Raw genomic sequence first — 19,533 nt, 5'->3', positions numbered from 1 at the left:
AGAAAAATATATCAGGTTACATAGGTATAAAAAGCTATGATTCAGGTTATATTTATATCAGGTTATATAGCTATACCGGGTATATTGGTATCATATACTTCAAGCTATATAAACACCTTGTAACTTTGACCTAAGTTACATTGGCATCACCACACAGCCTGCCTGAAGTCTCCGTCGGACACAGAGTAATTAAAAATCTCAGTACTGCCAAAGTGAAAACTGGTGCCACGGGTTTTCTCTCAGGGTTACCAGAGAGAGGCGATTTTATTTCGGACTTTCCTGTGCGGAAGTTGCCTTTTGTGGAAGCCAAAATTCCGCCGAAGTTTTGTAGAACAGAAAGAGCTGCTGGGCTTTTCCGTGGCCGCACGGGCGGTGCCGCGCCGAGCCGTGCCGGCGCTCCCGCCCCCGGCGGGCGGGGCGCTGTCATGTGGCCGCCGCTCCGGGAAGCGCCGCTCCGAGCGCAGCCGGCCAGGACCATGGCGGGCCGGGCGCTGCTCGTCCTGCCGCTGCTCGTCCTGGCGCTGCCCGCCTGGGCGCCGGACCCGGTGAGCCTGGCGGGGAGCGGGCAGGGGCGAGCGGGGCCGGCGGGAGCGGATCGCCCTGGGGCTGGCGGGGGGATGCGGCCGCCGCCGCCCTTGCCGAGGCGGGAGGCCGGGCGAGGCTGTGAAGCCACGCGTGTGGATGCGCGGCCGCGCCTCGCTGCCCCCACGGGCTCCCCAGCTCGGGCAGGGCTCCTGTGGCGAGCGGCGCGGCGGCGGGAGGGGCTGTGCCGCGGCGGTGCTGTACAAGTCCTTGCTCGCTGCTGCGCCCGGTTTCGTGCGCCTCTGCAATGTCGGTGTTGCCCTGACACACCGCAGCAGCGATTTCCAGAAGCAGAGTTGAGAGGGGCTTGCTAAAGAAGCGCGTGGTTCTGAATCTGCTGAGTGTGTTTGCTGTAGCTCACCTGTGGGCAGGAGCGTAGAGCAGGTGGACTTGGTGGGTCGTTTCTAGCTCTTTCGGCCGTTTGGTTTTCTGTAACTGAATAAGTGAAATATTTAACTTTTGGTGGAATTGGGAAGCAGGGAAGGCGCGGGTAAGTCGTTGGGAGCAGGCTGGCTTCCATCTCCTGGGCATGTAAACAGGTGCTTTTGCTTCCTGGTGTAATCCTGAAGCACCGAAGTATTCTTTCATGTCTTGAAGTTCCTTAAATTAATGCGTCCTTTATCAAGAGGACAGATTCTAAATATCTCTGGACTTCAAAATATTTTTTTTGCACTCTATTTTAAAACATTTTAGGAACATACTACCTCTTTTATTTTTTATTCTTTTGTTTGCTCCAAGTATTTTATTTCTTTTTTTCCTTTTTTTTTTTCTTTTTTGGCAAATTACATTGATTTTGGGAAAATTAGTATGGGTTTTGTGAAAGGGAAGAGATGCAGGAAATGACTGTGGACATCCAGATAGCCAGTGTTCCCTTAGCGTCTTTTCTACACAGAACTGGGCTTTTCTTTCTCCCCTCTCTTCTCTCAGGCCTATCCTACCGGCCAAGAGCAGCTTCCTAGCAATATAAGCTATCTCCAGCTTAAAACTCCTTTAGAATTTTAGCCAAAAGTGTCCTAAGTGTGGAATAGTAGGAGAAAGTGCTAGCTGTCAGCAAAGTAGTAGCATTAGAGCTTGATTTGCATTTGATTTCACTTGGTACATCTTGCACAATATCCTCTGTATATCCAGGTTGCAGGTTGTGCTACTGTGCAGCCAGCTATTAGGCTTGAATATTTTATTTTTGTTTGAGATGCAGGGATGCATCATTTGCTGAAGAATTCTTCCTGTGTGCCACTGGATTCATCTCATTAAGAAAGATTACAGAAGATAAATACCTTGAATTAAATCTTAGAGGTGCAGACTGTCAGTCCCTTTAGATTTCATTGAGGCCCCCTCAACCATAATGCTTTTTTGTCCAAACTGCGATTTGTCTTGTCACTGTTTCTTCAGTATTGTAAAAACACTCTTAACAGAGTACTCTTAACCTTTGTGTCCAGAAAGGTGAACAGCACTGGGACTCCTGCAGCACATTAGTGTTGCATTGGCATCATTCCATCAGGGAAGAGGAGCAGAGAGAAAAATGTGTTTGTTAGATCACAGAGTTCATAGACCAAAAGATGTTGAATATAACAGATTGACTGAAAATATGGAATTACATTTAATAGCTCAAAGAGGTAATTTTCTATTTGTTTTTACATAGGGAGGTGAAAAATATAAAATACATAAATATTAAGGAGGGATACTATAGATGGTCTACCTCAAAAATAAAGAAAGTGCTGGTATTCCTTAGACTGGACAAGCTACATTCAGTCTATTTCATATTAATGAAATCAGGCTAGATCTCAAAATATTTACTCAGCAGTCATTAAACCACACATTAATATTCTGTGCTGCAGTTAATAATAACTGTTACTACTTGATTATTTTTTTTTTACAGTTCACCCAATTCATCTCAACAGCTTGCTAGTTATTTGGTTTCTGTTCCACTATTTTTTTATATACAATCAGTCAAAATATAAATATTCTGTGCTACTTCCACTTTTTATTTCCATCTTTCCCCATACCATGTTCTACTTGTCCTCCACAGTGTTATCTTCCTATTAGTGTTTCAATCCTGTGCTGCCACAAGTCTGCTTTTGTGTCGTGACATACATCTCAGTTTGAAAGTTGGCAGTATATAAGACAATTAAGATATACAACCTACTGGTAACAGTAGATTTTAAAAGGCAAAACAAAGGGAGCATTAAAGCACCATTCAAGAATAGCTGTATTGCTCTTAGGGGGTTTAATGAATGTATGAAAAGCACATTTATAGTGGTAACCTGCTGTTTGGGTCCAGCTTCCAATAGCTTATTCTAGGGGACGACCTCTGGCTTGTCACATTAGAAACTGCAGGTGATTCTGCCATGCTGGAAGGACATTCCTGCTTTTCTTAGACAGCATTTACTGTTCTTCTTCCACTGTCAAGCCTCTGCAGAGAGGAGAACTCCACTGACCACAGGAGTAACTTCATAGCTGCTTATTTTACTCTGTTTATAAAAAGTGCTTGATGGTTTTTCTGCTGCTGCCAGAAAATTCTTTAGGTGTCTTTTTTTAACCTTCTCATAATGTTCTGCAGTTAATCTTTAGCTGGTTGCAAAAGATAACAATTTTTTTGTTCCTTGTTAGAACTTTGTGTAAAAAAACCAAAACAGCAAAACACCCGACTTCTGGTTTTATGATTGTCTTTACATCTTTTTAAGTTGCTGCCTATGTGCCAGGGGAAGCTGTACATGGAGCTGTTGCAGTCACTTGTTTTGTTCTCAGTGGAGAAGAGACTGCAGGGAGACCTCATTGCAGTCTACAGCTCCTCACAAGGGGAAACACAAGGCAGGCACTGATCTCTTCTTGTTGCTGATGAATAATAGGACCTGCGGGGAGGGCCTGAGGCTGTGTCAAGGGAGGTTTAAACTGGATATTAGGGAAAGGTTTTTCACCGAGGGTGGTGGGGCACTGCCTGTCAGAGATCAAGATGCATTTGGACATGTTCTCAGGCATAGGTGTGTCTCGGACTTGTCTGGTGCAGGGCCAGGAGTTGGACTTGATGATCTTTGTACCTTCTCTAACTCAGGATATTCTGTGAATGTTTGATGTAATAGTTAACCTAAAGAAATAGTTAATAGTCTTTAATTTCTTCAGATACCTCAGTTTTGAAAGATGTACTGGCTTCTTTACCTTGCTTTATACTTAGGTTAGAAATCTAAAAATACCACATGTAAGGAGGAAACATTTTCTCTGTTCTCTCTCCCTTTAACTGTTGCTTTCTTCACCTTTTTTGTGGCTTAGGCTGCAAAGCACTGGGAAGATAAAAATAGCTACAGATACAGGATTAAAATCTCAGGGGTAGGTGCCAGGAGTGACATAACGTTTAGCACCTTTAGCTTAAAATCCTCTGAAATCAGTTTTGCACAGGTGCCGCTGTTTCCTCTGTGAGCATGGGCTCTACTGTCAGTAGAGCAGTGGAATTTTCATTCACTTTGGATAACTTCTTTCTTAGAAGCTTTATCTGTCAGGAAACATATTTTGATGAAGGTATTTCCTGAAGGTCCAAATCTGTACATCCACTGCAGTAGGATATATATTTAATGTGATAGATTTTAGTGTTGCAGGATGGAAAATTGCACAAGACAGTTGCATCAATACTGTTAAGCGTTTGTCTGGCTTTGCACAAAACCTCTGACTTTTGTTGCCTAATTAGTCATCTGATATCTCTCCTACCCTCCTTGTTTTGACTTTCTCACTTAGGAAATTAAATGGCCTTTTGTGTTTGACAGTGTGTTCCAGCTGTGCAAAGGCTATAACTGCACTGCAGTGAGATCTAGGAAACAAAAAGCTGCTGGTCCTATACCTTCACCGCATGTATTGGAAAACCGAAATCCATCTCATGCTTTCTCTCACCAACTGGAAATACTAGAAAGAAATAACATTACAGCACGCAGAAATCAATCCCAATTTAGAATTGCTGTTTCCAGTTGTAACACATTAGGCCAGTGTTTAAAGTCTGTGGCATTGTGTAAGACATTGTGCTTTCTATATTAATGCATTAAAAACAGATAATGAGATTAGCCCAGAGAGAACATTGACATAAGTTAACTTCTTTGTCCCAGTTACATAGGTGCTGGAGATGTTGTCGCAATCTTCACTGGAACCAGAATGTATTATAAGGACACTCTAGTGATCTAATTAATACAGCCTAATAAATATTGGAAATCAAGGGTGGGGAGGAAGGGAAGTGGTGGAAGGATCACTTCATAATTTGTTTGTGTTCTGTCTCCCAAACAGTTGTGCTTCAGGAGCTTTTCTACAGGCTCCCAGAACAGCATATGTACCTTTCCTTTTTCTTAGTGAGATATAATATACTCGGAGTTCACTGAACTTCTCACATAGATTTGGGACCAAATCTGGCCTTCTCTCAACTGGCTTGAAGCACAAATGTGGGTGGCCAGTAGGCATTTCCTTGTATGTCACTGGGTAAAACATAGAATTAAAATTGTGGCATGTATATGCATATGTTTATATATTTATATGCATGCTTTATGTAATTGATAGAAAAACAACCTCGCCTTGAGTACACCTAAAACAGTTCTCAAACTTTCATTTGTAACTAGCCATGCTCCCAGGAATGAAGGTGTATTTTTTAGTTACGTTCCTGAATTGCACCCCACATAATGTTTAGCACCACTGCAGCAGCATTTCTCCACACTGAATCCAAAATCATGCCATATAGCTCATTCCACCAGCTGAGGGATTGCCCAAAGTTCATTATGCTTTCCCTGCCCCAGCTGCACAGTGCAGCTTAACACAAAACATAATTAGGAATGACACTAAAAAATGGGGTTATGAATTGGATGAACAGAACAGACTAGTCCATACTGAGATCTAAGGTTCCTGAACTTGTATAAAGAATATGCTTTTGAAGTATTCTTCGTTAAATCACACAGAGTAAAAATATATGCAGTTTGTATATTTATCATACCCTTTTGCTTGCCCTGGACTACATTAGACAAGTTGTGTAAAGATATGTCAGCATGGGGAAGTTGCTGCTGGTCCCTCCTCTTCTATTTTCCTCTTTCCAAAGACCCAAGACCTTGAATTAATTGACTAGTCCTAAAGGCTTAATTCAAAAGTAAGTCTACTAGAATAATGTTTTAACAAAGAAGCTAATATGTAGTAATATTGCATTGTCTTTGCAGTATGGAGAAGAGTGCAGGAGTAAAATGTACCCTCCTTCAGGACCAACGTAAGTAATCTGATTCAACTTGTCTAGCAAATTACAGAGAAGTTGTGATTTGCAAGTCTGAACAGGGTTTTTTTTTCTTGAAACTTGTTCCTGTTGCAGATCTACAAAGTGCTAGTTAGAGGTGGGAAGCACCTATTTTGTCAAATGTTTTTTGGAGCCTTCTTTAAATTTGATCTCTGGTGTTTATCTCTCAGGTTCAAAGGGAATATACCCACATATGTCATAAATCTCGATTTACCTCCCAGCAAAAGGTGGGATGACTTGATGCGCGACAAAAAGACAGAGGTAAGAAATGCAGGGCTTGCTCTGAAGCTCAGCAGATACAAATTAGCACATAGCCTTTTATTTTGAGAAAAGTTTGAAAAGGAATACATGTGCTAAAAGTATCTGAAAGGGATAATATGTCCAGTTGACTTTTCTAATATGATTCCAGTCCAAAATAATTGCTTTGGTAAATTTTATTTTCTGTTTAATACTTTAAGCTAGCAGCATCAAGTACAGACACTGGTGTTTGGGATGTGGAGGTGTAAAAACCAGTGTGCAATAAACAAGCGTGTGCCATTCCATTTATCAAAGCTCTGTAGTTGTGAAGTTGTGCAGAATGAAGAGGGAGCAATACACTAAAGGAACAGCCTTGGTAAACTGAAGTGAAACTGAGGCAGCAACTTTTCTCTGCTTCTCTCAAAATGCTCTATGAGGTGATGAAATGGCAAGGGAGAAATTAAGAACTTCCTCCTTTCAGGAATGCTGGTTGTAGCACTGGTGTTTACATAGCACAAATAATTTTTTTAATATTTGAGTCTATTTCAAACTAATTAAAACAGCTGTTCCGAAGATGGCTGAAAATTCAGTTCAGTAATTTGTAATTTCTCAAGCAAGGCCAGGGCTTTTTGCTATGTCCCTTGACTTTGCCCTTTCCACTCGGAAAGGCAGACAAATTCTAATTACATGATAATATTTATTTTAAAAGTCTCATTTAAACCAGTGGGTGTTGAAAGCTTCAGGTTTCACCTTAAATTGTGAAGAGTTTTGCCTCTTGTGTACTTTGGAGTTAGATCACATGGAGTGGAACTCTTAATTGCGACATTTACATGTTGCAAATCAAAAGCATGTGATTTAGTAAGAAATGTATTGAGTGTTTTTGTCTTCATTAACATCAGCACTTAAGCAAAGAGCTTGAAATTAACATTCTGAAAGTGCAGAGTATTAAAATGTGTTCAAAGGAGCAGAAGACAAGGATGGCTTTCCTGTAATTTGTTGTTTCTGGTAGAAGGACACATTGGAGTTAGTCAAGAAAGTTACTTGAACGAGGCTTGAAGGGTGGTTCTAGTGGGGAGCTGGGGGTATTTGTCTCACCAAGAATGTGACATTTAGCACTTTATTTAAATACGTATTTTTCTCAACAAAGTGGTTTTTTTCGGAAGTCTGTCAAGGAGTTCTGTTAGTATTTTAGCAGTTTTTATGTTTAAGATCTTCCATTCAACAAAAGCCGTTGCTCTTTTTAGTTGAAGACTGTGGTCCAGAATATTAAAGATATAGCAAATACCTTCTTCCCCAGTGGCAAAGTTGTTGACATCGTGGATAACAAAATAGTAAGTATTCTCAGCTTAATTATTTTATTACCTTATGCTCTGACTACAGAATTAGAATGCTTCTAAATCTGGCAATTAAGAACTTTCAGAGTTACTAATTTACAAGTTCTTAATTCCACTTTCAGAACAGAACAAAAATGCTATTTCAAACAGTCACTCTAAAATTTTGCCTTGTTGGCTACTTTGAATGACTGAAACAGTCAAGCAAAAAATGCGCATCTCTTTCTCCTCTAATTTTTCCTAAGATCTTTTCAAGTTTGGATTAGTAACACTAGACAAATATGTAACAGACTTAGTTACTGAAGGAAAACACTTGACTGAAATTTTTTATTATGTTCTACTTCTTTTAAACAGTACAATAAAATCAGGTTTTGAAAATTGTAATAAAAATCTGATTACAGGGACAACTTTGACCAAGCCCCACCTTCAAAATTAATTTAATTCTGAGTAAAGTAAGCTTTGACATGGAGCAGGGGAAAGCAGTCTAGGATTAGAGACAGCAAAAGGCCAGATCTCTACCCCATCTTTAGTTACAGCATATCCCTGTGTGCCTGAGTGGGATGGACATAAAGGCAGCTATTACAGGTGCCCATAAACACTGACATTGAGCTCCATTGCAGTTGAGCTTTTAATATATACAAGTCCTACTTCACTTTTCTGCCTGTTGGTGCTAAGACAGACAGTGCTCGTGTCCATTGCTTACGTCAGGGTTTTGATAAGAGCTTTACTTCCCTTAAATATGTACTTGGCTTCAAAGGACTCTGCAAATATTTTCAAGTTCTACGGGCTGCAGAAAAATTAAACACTCAATAGTTGTGAGAAAAGTGTGCTTGTTGAGGAGACATTTGTTATAAGTAACAAAATACTGTTAATTTAAACATATGTCATACAAAACTTATTCTTTCAGGCTCATCTGACTGCCACACTTCCTTATCCTTTCAATGAAGAGCTCCAAGGGATTGCAAATTCATCTGGGATTCCTTTGGGTAACAGTTTCCAAGACTTTATTAATATCCTGGAAAGCTAGGAATGCAGACTCATTTAAAATTAGTGTGTTTATCAATATGCAGTTAGTTGTAGTAATCTGTTACTTTAACAAATCATTAATTAAGTAGTCAAAGCAATAAATTACATCTCACACTAAACAAAAACAGCGTTTCAGAGGAGAATGGAATAAATCATATTAGCCTTTTATCAGGCTGGGACTTGTCTGTTAGAGCTGTGAGTTCTCACTCCAAGGTTTTGGGAAGTGGAGCAAGTCTCAGATCTTGTGCACCAAAATTTGAGGGAATCATTTATTCTTCTTGGTTTTGCACTCTGCTATGTTTCTGCTGTTGACAAAGAAAGAAGTCAAGGCTCAGTTTCCTGCTGTGCTTTCTTTCCCTTGTGGTCCTTGCCATGTCCTTCTGCCTTCCCTCTGTACCTCCTGCAAAAGAATGCCCTTCCAGGTGAGGACTAGGCACCAAGTTCTTCCAGAACTGAGACAGAGAAGGACCACTGCCTGTTTGCACTGCGTCCCTCATACAGGGCCAATCCACCTGCTGTGAGCAGCAGCTCTTATGTGGCAGTTGGTACATATAGCAGCTTTCTTTAAAGTGAATTTTATAGCTCGTTTTGAAGTTTGCAGAGGGGGAAGTAACAATGACTGTCAGCTTTGTGCATGGTTAGGCACAAAATTCTGATTCTGATCCCTCTATTTGCCTTTTTGGAAGCTCTTGATTTTGCTGAGCCAGTCATTTTAAAGATCAAAAGTGATTTAAATTGAATTTTTTAACAGAAACATTACAGGATACTGAGTTTTGCACTATGCTTTTTTCTAACCATTTTTTTTTCTGTTCATGGCAAGTTTCAAAATACTAAACTTTATTTCTTTTTTTTCTTCTAGGAGAAATCGTTATTTTTAACATTTTTTATGAAATTTTTACTGTATGTACATCAATAGTGGCAGAAGATAAAACAGGTAATGCAATCCAAAAGAATGTTAACAGTTTTCTTTTATGTAGAAGAGGGTCCACCTCAGTTATGCAAATACAGTCCTCCCCAACTGCAGGCAGTAAGGTCTACTAAAGAGACTAAAAGATAATAATGCCTAAGGACTGATAATAAAAGGTATTCCTTGGGAAAGGGAATAAGAGTTCCTAAGTGTCTTAGGTTTAAAACAAAGGACAAAAATACTTTCAAAGATAATTTAGGTTTGGTTTTGTTGGATGGTGAGTTTTTTGTGATTGGTTGGGGTATTTTAATAGGTGGTATTTGTTTTTCTAGGGGAAAGAAACACCATCTACACACCTGAAACTTTTCTCAGTGCCATGCAGGATTTTGCATCTAGTTTCTAGATATTGCATGTGTATGCTGGTAGAGAAACAGTCTCTTCTAAGAAAAGAGACTCTTTCATCCTCCTACGTAGTTCTGCAGCCCTTGTCTGCACCTGTTCCAACTTAGGAAGTTTCTAAAGGATTCTCAGAGGGCTTACAAACATCTCGCTTTTAGAGGAAGCTCAAGGTGTTGCCATTGCAGTAAGATAATGTGGAAAGATTAGAGGCTGAGATGGACAGCAGTTTGCAGAATTACTTGATTTCAGTTATGGCAAAACACCTCTGATGAATAAAATACCCATCGTTATATTGTGGTTATGAAAAGGGAAAGTAGAGAATGAATGCTATTTTCCTTGCTCACTTTCCAGGTATTCTACTGCTTACTCATTTCTTGAGTTTCTAAGCTAAAATTCTTCTATTTCTTTGGAAAATTGTATTAATTATTTATTGTTGCATAGGGAAACTGTACCATGCCAGAAACTTGGATTTTGGACTCTTCCTAGGGTAAGTACTTAAACTTAGGACTTTCATTTTTTAAACCCAAAGAAAAAGAAAGCTGAACTTGAAACAGCTACCCACATTCTTTGGATGTCCATAAGACTGTGAGAAGTAATTCTCCATTGTGTGTTGTGAAAAAGGCTAAAATTAAAAGATCAGGATGTTCTGCTGATCTTATGTCAAACTGCTCCAGGTGCAACAAGAGCAGCTGTGTTTTGCTACTTACTTTTTTTCTCAGGTCCAGTTCAAACTGTCTCAAAAATGTAACCTGATCTCTGAGGGACAGTGTATCTTGTTCTTTACATGATGGGATGAAGCATCAATTTTAATATATGCAGTGAAATGGGGACTGGATTGAGGCTTGGCGTTTTAATGATTTCCTCCCCCTCACCCCCACAGTTATTGTACCCTGCTCCACTGACATTTCCTATCATTGCTCATTTCCATACAAACTTTGTTGCCCAGCGCTCATTAGTTCTCCTTTCATACCCCATGGCATTTCCTTTTATAACCCAAATAAAATGTATTTTGTAACATCACTCTTCCAGATGATGCTCACAATTCCACAGTTGGAATTTAAATGCTCATATTTATTAAAATTCTTATAATATTCATACATATTAATACATTACATATTAAAAACTCACATGTTGTCTACTGTGACTCCACCTATCCCTTGGTTTGGCTTGTGTTGGACTTTTCTCACTTGTTAGAAATACTGTGAACGTGCTTCCTGAAAATTAAGGAAACTTTCAAAGCTGCTCCCAGAGTCTGGGTTATTTCCAGAGAATTTGACAGTCTGCTAAGTGCAGTTTATCAGCCTTTTGCCTACAAACTGCTTGGGTTTATTTTACAAACTAGGATTGGTACTTCCCTTTGTGTAGAGCAAATCCAGTAGTGCATGGTTTCTTCTCTGCCTTTGAAAAATAGGAATTCGAGGTTTGGTGTCACAGGCAGTACCTGTGGCTGCCTTTGCCAGCAGGTGGAGAACAAAGTTATGTGTTCAAAACAAACTAGCTGTGATGGTGGTGCTATTTAATCCTGATCAATATATATGCTCTTGGTTCAAGTAAAACATAAGTTCTTTTTACTGCCTGCCTGTGCATTTAGACTGCTTAGTTGATCCTTGCTGGTGCTGCTCAGATAACTACAGAGCAGTGATGCTGGCTGACATGAGTAAGATCAGAGAACAGGCATCACACACAGGATGTCTACATGCTGTGAAGGAAAGCCTTGAAAACTACCGAGAGAGGGAAGTTTCAAATGCTGTACTGTCTCCTGCAGGTGGGATGTTAAAAATAATTCCTGGACGTTAACTCGGGAACTGAAGCCTTTAGTGGTACTCCTGGACTTTCAGAGAAACAACAAAACAGTGTTCAAGTCCACAAATTTTGCAGGATACATAGGCATGGTGTCTGGAGTCAAACCAGTAAGTATGGGGATGGGGCCTTGTCAATTGGTTGCAAATGCTTCAGACTTCCCTTTAATATTTAAATTTTTCCGGTTTTGTGTTCTGCCTTGGGATGTTTTCCAATAAATGATCTCTGGTGTGCAGCACAGCTACTCGAAGACAGTTAAAAGAAAACAATGCTGCACCCTTCCTTGTGAAAGGAGATTTCCTAAACTACGTGTTTTCATTTGGACAGTTCTTAAAAACAGCGTTGAATTTCGAATATGAACAGGAGTGAATACAAACTACTGAAGTGGTTAGAGTTTCTTGATGGCTAATAGCTAATGCTGTGATCCCAGAGGTGAAACAGCACATTTGTGATATTTAATTCTTTATCCAGTCCTTCTTGGAAAAGGCAGTCCTGCATTTTAAGATTTTTTTTTTGTTGGGTTTTTGTTTAATAGGCACTTGAAATCTGGGGTTTATATACATCTTAAAAACCAGCAGAACAGAACTATATCAGGATGTCCAACTTACCACAGTTTCTCCTTTTCTACATGCTCTATCTTCTATTATAGGTAGTCTTTCTTCTTGTAGAACATTTCTGGGATAAATGCCTGCGTTGTATCCATTTATTTTTGTCTTCTGCTCAAGTAAATTGAGAAGACTCTATTCTGAAAATGATTCAGTGTAGCTGAATTCAGTTTTTGTCTGAAACATTACTTGGAGAAGACTGAGATTTGAGTTTGAATTGTGTGTTCCAAGTAGCATGGACTCCAGTGTGTGCAGCTGCCATGTCCATGCAAATAACAGTAACATATCAGGGTGTGCTTAGCACTGGGTCTTAAAAATCTGCCTTCAAACTAGAATAGTACTCAGAGGTCTGAGAAGAAGGTGACATACATCAGGGAAAGGAAAACTGCTAATTCAGCAATACAACACAGACCAAGAGGGAAAAATGGCCACAGGCTTGAGTTGCTTAGCATAAAAGCATGCCTTGCTGATTATGTGCCATGTCAAAAAACTCATTTCTACTTACTCAAACCGTGATGAATTAGGTTCTTCTTTACATGACCTTGAGCTTGCAGTCTGCTACTGAAAGGGGAAGAGCGTAACAAACAAGAAGCTCAGTTGACATCTAAGTTGCAATGCTGCCTCTTTTTATTACTGGTACTTGTGGGCTGGCAATGGCTGAAGGTTGGCTTGTTTAATGCTTTTCAGAACTTGTTCACTCTGACAATGAATGAGCGTTTCAGTCTTGATGGTGGTTATGTGGGTGAGTAATGCTCATTTCTTTTCATTATTTCTGCACAAGTTTTCCAGACCTTGGGCAAACCAGTTACTTTAATAAACAGGTATACAAATGGTGAAGATTGCACATGAGTGAGATAAAACACAGCTCATTTTAAAACCAGCTGTGAAAGTTAGAATAGCATGAGTGAGCCGTGTGAAAACAAATTATTGTCCTATTTTGCAGGAATCTTCGAATGGTTTCTTGGTAGAAGAGATGGTATGTGGATGGGCTTTCTTACAAGAACAGTATTAGAGAATGCTACAAGGTATTCCCTCTCCCCCTAAATATTATGCTCCTTTACATTCAACTAGCATGAATACTGTAGATGTATGCTTAATATCCAGTGATATAGATACCTTCCTAGTGGCCTTAACTTTAAATAGTTCTGGATTTGCTAGTACTCTGGAGCAGGAGGCAAAGCATCACACATGATCCGTCAAATATTTCTTCAAAGATTTTTTTTTCCTGATGAGCCCGTTGGTAATCTAAATGCATAACAACATTCTGCATCAAAGCACATCCAACAGGTACTGGTACATTGTAGGAAGTAAGCAGAAGCAAAGCTGTTAGGCAGTAAATAAATTCAGTGGAATATGAGACAGTATGTCATTGTTTTACTCACGTTATAAGTGTAGAAAAAGTGCAAAGAGCACCTCTAAACAATCATACTTCAAGTTCAAAATCAGACAAGAGGCTTTGCTTAAATGTACTTCTTTATCATGACCCTGTCTCCTCATGTCCATGAAAGGGGAAGAAAAGCTTAACTACCAAAACTTCCTGTGTCTGTGAAACTTGCTATTCAGTACTTGAACCATTTATGGCATTTAATAGTCCAACACTATCTTACCCACAGTTACCAGGATGCAAAAGACAGACTGGCAAAAACAAGACTGCTGGCTCCAGCTTACTTTATTCTGGGTGGAAAAAATTCTGGAGAAGGGTGTGTGATAACTCGGTCCAGGACAGCTGCTCTGGATATCTGGGAGTGAGTATGCTTGACCTGACACCTGACTCAGTCTTCCAGAAGAGGACAGGTTCCACCAATAATTGTTTGCTCTGTTTCTTGTGTCTTCTATTGTACAAGAACTCGCTTCTTTACCATCATTGAAAAGTACCACAGCAAGCCTAAAAATATAATGCATCTGTATATAGTATATACTGTATATGTGTACTTATTGTGTACTTAGAGAAGCAAAACACAAACTTAGACCTCTTTTCCAGCCTTGATATCAAGAAGGGCACTTGGTATGTGTTAGAAACCAACTACGATCGCTGGAAGCCTCCACTGGTGCTGGATAATCGTAGAGGACCTGCAATGAAATGCCTGAACCAGACAACACAAGAGGTAAACATGCTCCAAATACCTCATATCCTGGTCTGAAACTCCCAAGTTGCAGTACTGACCTGACACAGCCAGGAGCGTTCAGGTTATTTTCAAACACAGCTATAATGACACAAGTGGCTGATGATATTCTGATAACTTATCTATGCTTCTGGGTTATAAGAAGCTGGCTCTTTATGTGGGAGAGGTTTGTAGGTTTTTTGTTTATTCATTAGTTGAATTGTTTGGGGTTTTTTGGGGTATTTTGGGTTTTTTTGCTTGGGTTTTGGTAGTGGTTTTAGGGGCAATTAGGTTTTCAGGATTATTTTTGAATTAGTTTGGTTTTTTGGGGGTTTCTGTTTGTTTGTTTGTTTGTTTGTTTTGCATTTTCTTTTCATCTAGGTGGGTTTCCTGAAAGTATTTTCAGCAGCTGCATATGCAGGAGGGTATACCCAGAGATACTTTGAGAAAGACTTGTGGTGTCTTCAGTAGTTTTACCAGTGAAATTCAAACACGTGCTCTTGGGCAGCTAACACACTTAAGTGTGCCATGCCCTACTAAGATCTGGTCAGGTCAAATTTTTACAGCCCACATTCTTCTGATACCAAAGTGTTATGGGTATCTTGTACTCTTAAAGCTGTATCTTGTTATTTAAGTGAGGTGTAAAAAAGTTAGTTCTCAGCAGTTACATTAACAGATTAATACCCTTAATAACAGTGTATTATTTTCTTTCAGAATCTCTCTCTACCTGCAATTTATGATGTTCTCTCCACAAAGCCTGTCCTCAATAAGGTAATGTAATAATGCTTCTATTTCTGCAGAAAGTTTAGAGTGGGCAGCAGACCACTAACTACTGTACATCTAAGGAGGAGGCTTCAGTGGTACATTCAGGGTTTTTTTAGGTGAAAACAGGAATGTAAAAACAAATTTCACATTACCTTGTATTTAATTTAATGTAATTAATTTTAATGTAATTAATTTAATTATTGGAGTAGCTATTTTCAAAAGGCCTTACAGCTTTAAAATTCTCAGTAGCCTGAGCCCTTTCCTCTTAGCTGGCCCTGGTTTGAGGCAGCAGCTGCTCTGCAGACATCTGCAGATGTCTATTCTTCTATCCAGAATTAATGCATGATCTGTGTCCATATAATTCACATAAAACAAGTTAATATACCTCATGATTTAGGCATACTACAGGCACATTATTCTTGCAACACAAGAGGTTTTAGTCTGAACTTGAAATTTTGGTGTTTAGGGAAAAAAACCTGAAGGAAATAGTTTTTAAGAGTTTTTGAATGATGAAGTTTAATTCCTGTGCTGAGTGGAGGCAGCATTCTTAACTGAGAACACAGACAATTCATACTTGCACATTGTTGACTAAAGAAGGTTAATGCTTATTTTAGTAGAACTGTTCAGCTGTATCAGAGAGTTTTTCACCAATTCCTGTAATGTGGTTTATTTCCTTTTGTCTTCTTCCTCCCCCCTGCCCATTAGCTGACTGTGTGCACAACGCTGATGGAGGTGTATAATGGCCATACAGAGACTTACCTGCGGGAATGCCCAGATCCCTGTAGTCCTTGGTAGCCCTGTACCTCTCCTGTCTTGGAAGCTGCTTGTCCAAACTGGCGGTCCTCCACAAGAAAACACTTCTGGAAAGAGATTACTCAGTCTAACTCCTTTCTTCAGAAATCTAATGGCTCTACAGAAATGGCAAAGCGCTTCTAACAATGAAGGACCCCATCTCACAGCAGACTTTCTTGCTTTGTAACCAGCAGTTCTGCTGACAAGAAATGTATCCTCATGAGTGTCTGGTGTGATTTCAGCCATTTCTGACAAATGAATTCAGCAGTCAGTCCTAGATCTCTTCAGTCTTGGCAGTATTCTTGGTGTGTTGTTGGTTAGGGGTTTGTTAATTTTTGGGTTTTTTTGTTTGGTTTATTTAGATTAAAATCCTTCTAAAGAACACAAGTTATAATGGCACCTACCAAACATCAAAAAAAAATGGGTATAAGAAGACCATCTGGGACAGTACAGTTCTGTTATTCTTTCATAAGCACTTAAAATTAATTGCTATTGTTCTGGTATAATATGAGGATATGTCTGATATGCCCTTTTATAAAATAACCTACCAAGTGTCATATTCAGTCACAGAAACAAGGTCTTTGGGAAATATCTGAAGCTAGATCTGAGCCAAGAATATCTTGCTTCTGATTTATAACTCTTTTGCTGAAGCTCTTTCTTGGCCTGTTAACAAATGTGGTTTTTTTAATACAGGTTTTTCTGTTGTCTCAAAAAAATAATGAGTACTAATACAATAAAGAGAAGATACTTTCTGTGACCAAAGAACACATGTACTGATTTTGTACTTCAGTCTAAGACATCGTGCATGTTAGATACCACACAGCATAAACTGCTTTCATTTTCAAATAGACTGTCTGAAAAACTGATTTCTTCTGATTTTGTAAACCAGTAGTTAAAGCTATTATCATAGTAAGATAATTGGGTTGTTTTAGGAAGATTTTGGTCGGTTGCTTTTTTTGAAAGTGGGGAAAGGAAGCCATCAGGTACACCATTGTCTGGAATTCAAGTTAAGAAAGAAAGAAAGGTCTTTTAGAGAGTAGTAGCACCCTAATATCCTAGGAAGCAGATAATGTAGAAGGCAGTAGTTTTTTCTGTGTCACTGGCTGCATTGCTGGGACTAGTTTACAGTTCCAACTCTTGTGTTTTCTAACACACGGAGAGAGGACACTGCAGAGTTATCTTAGGGGCTGGAATGTATAGTGGTTCCCTTGTAATCTTTCCTTAACCCCCTAGGAACAAGGTGCTATTCATATTCCCATTGCACCAGGAATTCAGAGTTGCCAGGAGTGTAAGGGAAGTGTTTCCTCTCTCTTTGGTGTCTACAGAGAGAGTATTGCATAAGGCATTCCAATTAAAACCTGCAAGTTCATGACATCCAGTCATAATGGGACTCTTGATAGCCAGGACATGCATAAGAGTATTAATGTAATGCAGAAGTTGAGAACACAGTATACTACAGCTTCCTGTTCCAAACACTGAAGGGTATTAAATTTTTTTTCCCCATAATTAGAAATTTAACACTAAGAAGTCTACAGAAGAGGAATCAAGTGATTGCTGGAAGTAATCTCTTCAGGGAAGAAGTGGTGGATTCCCTAACACTGGACACTTAAGAGTCAGCTGAACAGTGTGCTGGGCCTTCTTGTCTAGATCAGGCTTTTGCCAAAAAGATTGGACCAGCTGATCCTTTTAAGATATTTTAAGCTCCATGTTTTATGGTTGAAAGATAACCTTTAATCATACCCTTTTTTCAATAGCCAGGTTACCATTTTACTGCAAACTCAGTTTTTATTATAGGCTCTCCTTCCAACAGCAGTGGAAGAGGCAGGGACAACAGGAGCCTCTAATAACTATTACTGCATTTCTCCTGTGCAAAAACTATTTACTAAATATTTTTAGCAGCTGATAAAGAAACACAGCTTCTGGTTGAAGAAAACGAAGCACTGATATTATAGGCCTTAGAACAATGCCTGTAGCAGCACAAGAAGCAATTCAGGGGGAGGTAACACTGACAAATCGAGAGCACACAGAAATCAACTTCCCACTGATTAAACAAGGGCCAGTCTAGTTGTACATTTAATTTCTTTTTTAACTGAAGCATGTCTTAGCATGATTGTACTACCAGGGTCCATTTTTAATCTCAACTAATAATATTGAATCTATGTAAACCAAATATAACAACACAATTTAAATTAGTGAAAAATGCATGTGTGAAATGCAGCTCCTGGGCCATTTGATTCATAAAAGACAATTAAACCAAGTCAGATAGTGCAGTCTGTACTGTGAAGAGTCCATAACATATTTCTGAGTGCACACCTCAGCCTGGTAGGGGATTGTTCGGATTTGTGTGGAATGAAGTTGTGTAACAGCCATAATCAAATTACTTTGTAATTTAAAAATCAGTTTACTTGCTTAATTAGTCTTGTCCCACTTTAGCATATGTAGAACAAGGCAGTGTAGACTATTTACAGTTATTAAGTAATGTCCCTTGTGCAAGACAATCCACATTTCCACACTTGAAATTGCTCTACAATTGCAAAAGGACAGCTAAATTCCATGGATGTCTGTCCAGAGCCTATGCTGCTATTGACTAGAACAAAACTATTTAAAAACAAAACCCCCAAAAACTGTCTTACTGTGTCTGCCTTAATATAGAAAAAGGGATGAACATGAATAATTGCTTATTGATTTAACCAAGTTTTCTCAAGCCAGACAAAAAGTTTAATTTGCTTTTGTTACAGATAAACATATCTATTTTAAATGTCAGTTTACTGCTTTGCCCCTGCTGCTGCTGCTGCTCCAGGCACAGTGATGGAAGCTAACACCATTTCACTGAAGGAATGTTTGCAGCTACTTGCAATGTTGGGATTTAGCTGCCTTTCATTTTACATAGAAAGACACAATGACAGCAGGTGGGTTTTGTGGTATTAATTTGCACACATAGTTGGGATACCTCACAAACACCCAGGGGGTGGTCTGATTACTTTTTCTTAGGTTTTTTTTTCCCCCCAGGTCAAGTAACCAGCCATATATATTTTTCTCTTCAAGTCTACATGAGAGATTTATGCAGCATTCCTAATTCTGTTGTGAAAAACGATCAAATTGTTGCAAAAAAAAATCAGTATGTGAGCAACAGGAAAAACATACTTACTTTTTGGTTATTACTGCATAGCCTAGTTCTAGAAAAACCGGCTTCAGTCTTAGCTTCTAGCAGATTTACTGTTTATGTAAATACAAAGAGTTAATCCAGTTTACTGTAAACTAGATTAAATAAGGGGGTTACAGAAGAGACCAAAATGTTTGGGATTAAAATAAAATTAAAAAAAAAAAGTCAATTTGCCAAGACACCAGTGCAGTGAAGCCCCATAGCATTTCAGATGAAGAAAGAATGTCATCTCCCATGTTAAAAAGCAAAATATTGTCTGTTAATGAGGACAGAAAAAGGCAGGAGTTTGAATCATCTCAAAATCAAGCAGTAGTTCTGGGGCATGTGTGCAAGTGAGTTTGCTTTAGTCAATTACAAGTCAAGGCTTTGCTTAGAAGCAAAACTCCAGAACAGGGCCCATAGATGTCCTGGCAAATACCTGCAAGGAAAGGAGCAAGAGTAAATGAAAGATTTTCACTGGAGTGAGCAGGCATGATGGAGAGTGGATGGACAAGAAGCAGGTGAGAGCTTCCTGTGTGCTCCACAGCTAACAACAAAGTACTCCCTCCTCCCAGCACAAACATGTGCCCTGCTTTCACATAG

At 39.3% G+C, this 19,533-nt stretch overlaps 1 protein-coding gene across 1 annotated transcript; it reads left to right on the top strand.

Annotated features, from left to right (window-relative positions):
- The first annotated feature begins 384 nt into the window (after positions 1–384).
- On the top strand, positions 385–16,550 carry ASAH1 (N-acylsphingosine amidohydrolase 1). Its single transcript, XM_086888858.1, has 14 exons — positions 385–545; positions 5,754–5,800; positions 5,995–6,085; positions 7,306–7,392; positions 8,300–8,378; positions 9,278–9,352; positions 10,166–10,211; positions 11,490–11,634; positions 12,817–12,871; positions 13,073–13,154; positions 13,743–13,874; positions 14,111–14,234; positions 14,946–15,002; positions 15,702–16,550. The coding sequence occupies exons 1-14, from the start codon at positions 426–428 to the stop codon at positions 15,789–15,791; spliced, it is 1,230 nt and encodes a 409-aa protein (XP_086744984.1). The 5' UTR covers positions 385–425; the 3' UTR covers positions 15,792–16,550.
- Positions 16,551–19,533: the final 2,983 nt, after the last annotated feature.

Source organism: Cyanistes caeruleus, chromosome 5 (assembly GCF_971803275.1).
Source record: "Cyanistes caeruleus chromosome 5, bCyaCae1.hap1.1, whole genome shotgun sequence".
Taxonomy (NCBI): domain Eukaryota; kingdom Metazoa; phylum Chordata; class Aves; order Passeriformes; family Paridae; genus Cyanistes; species Cyanistes caeruleus.
This window is presented reverse-complemented; position numbering and strand designations above follow the sequence as displayed.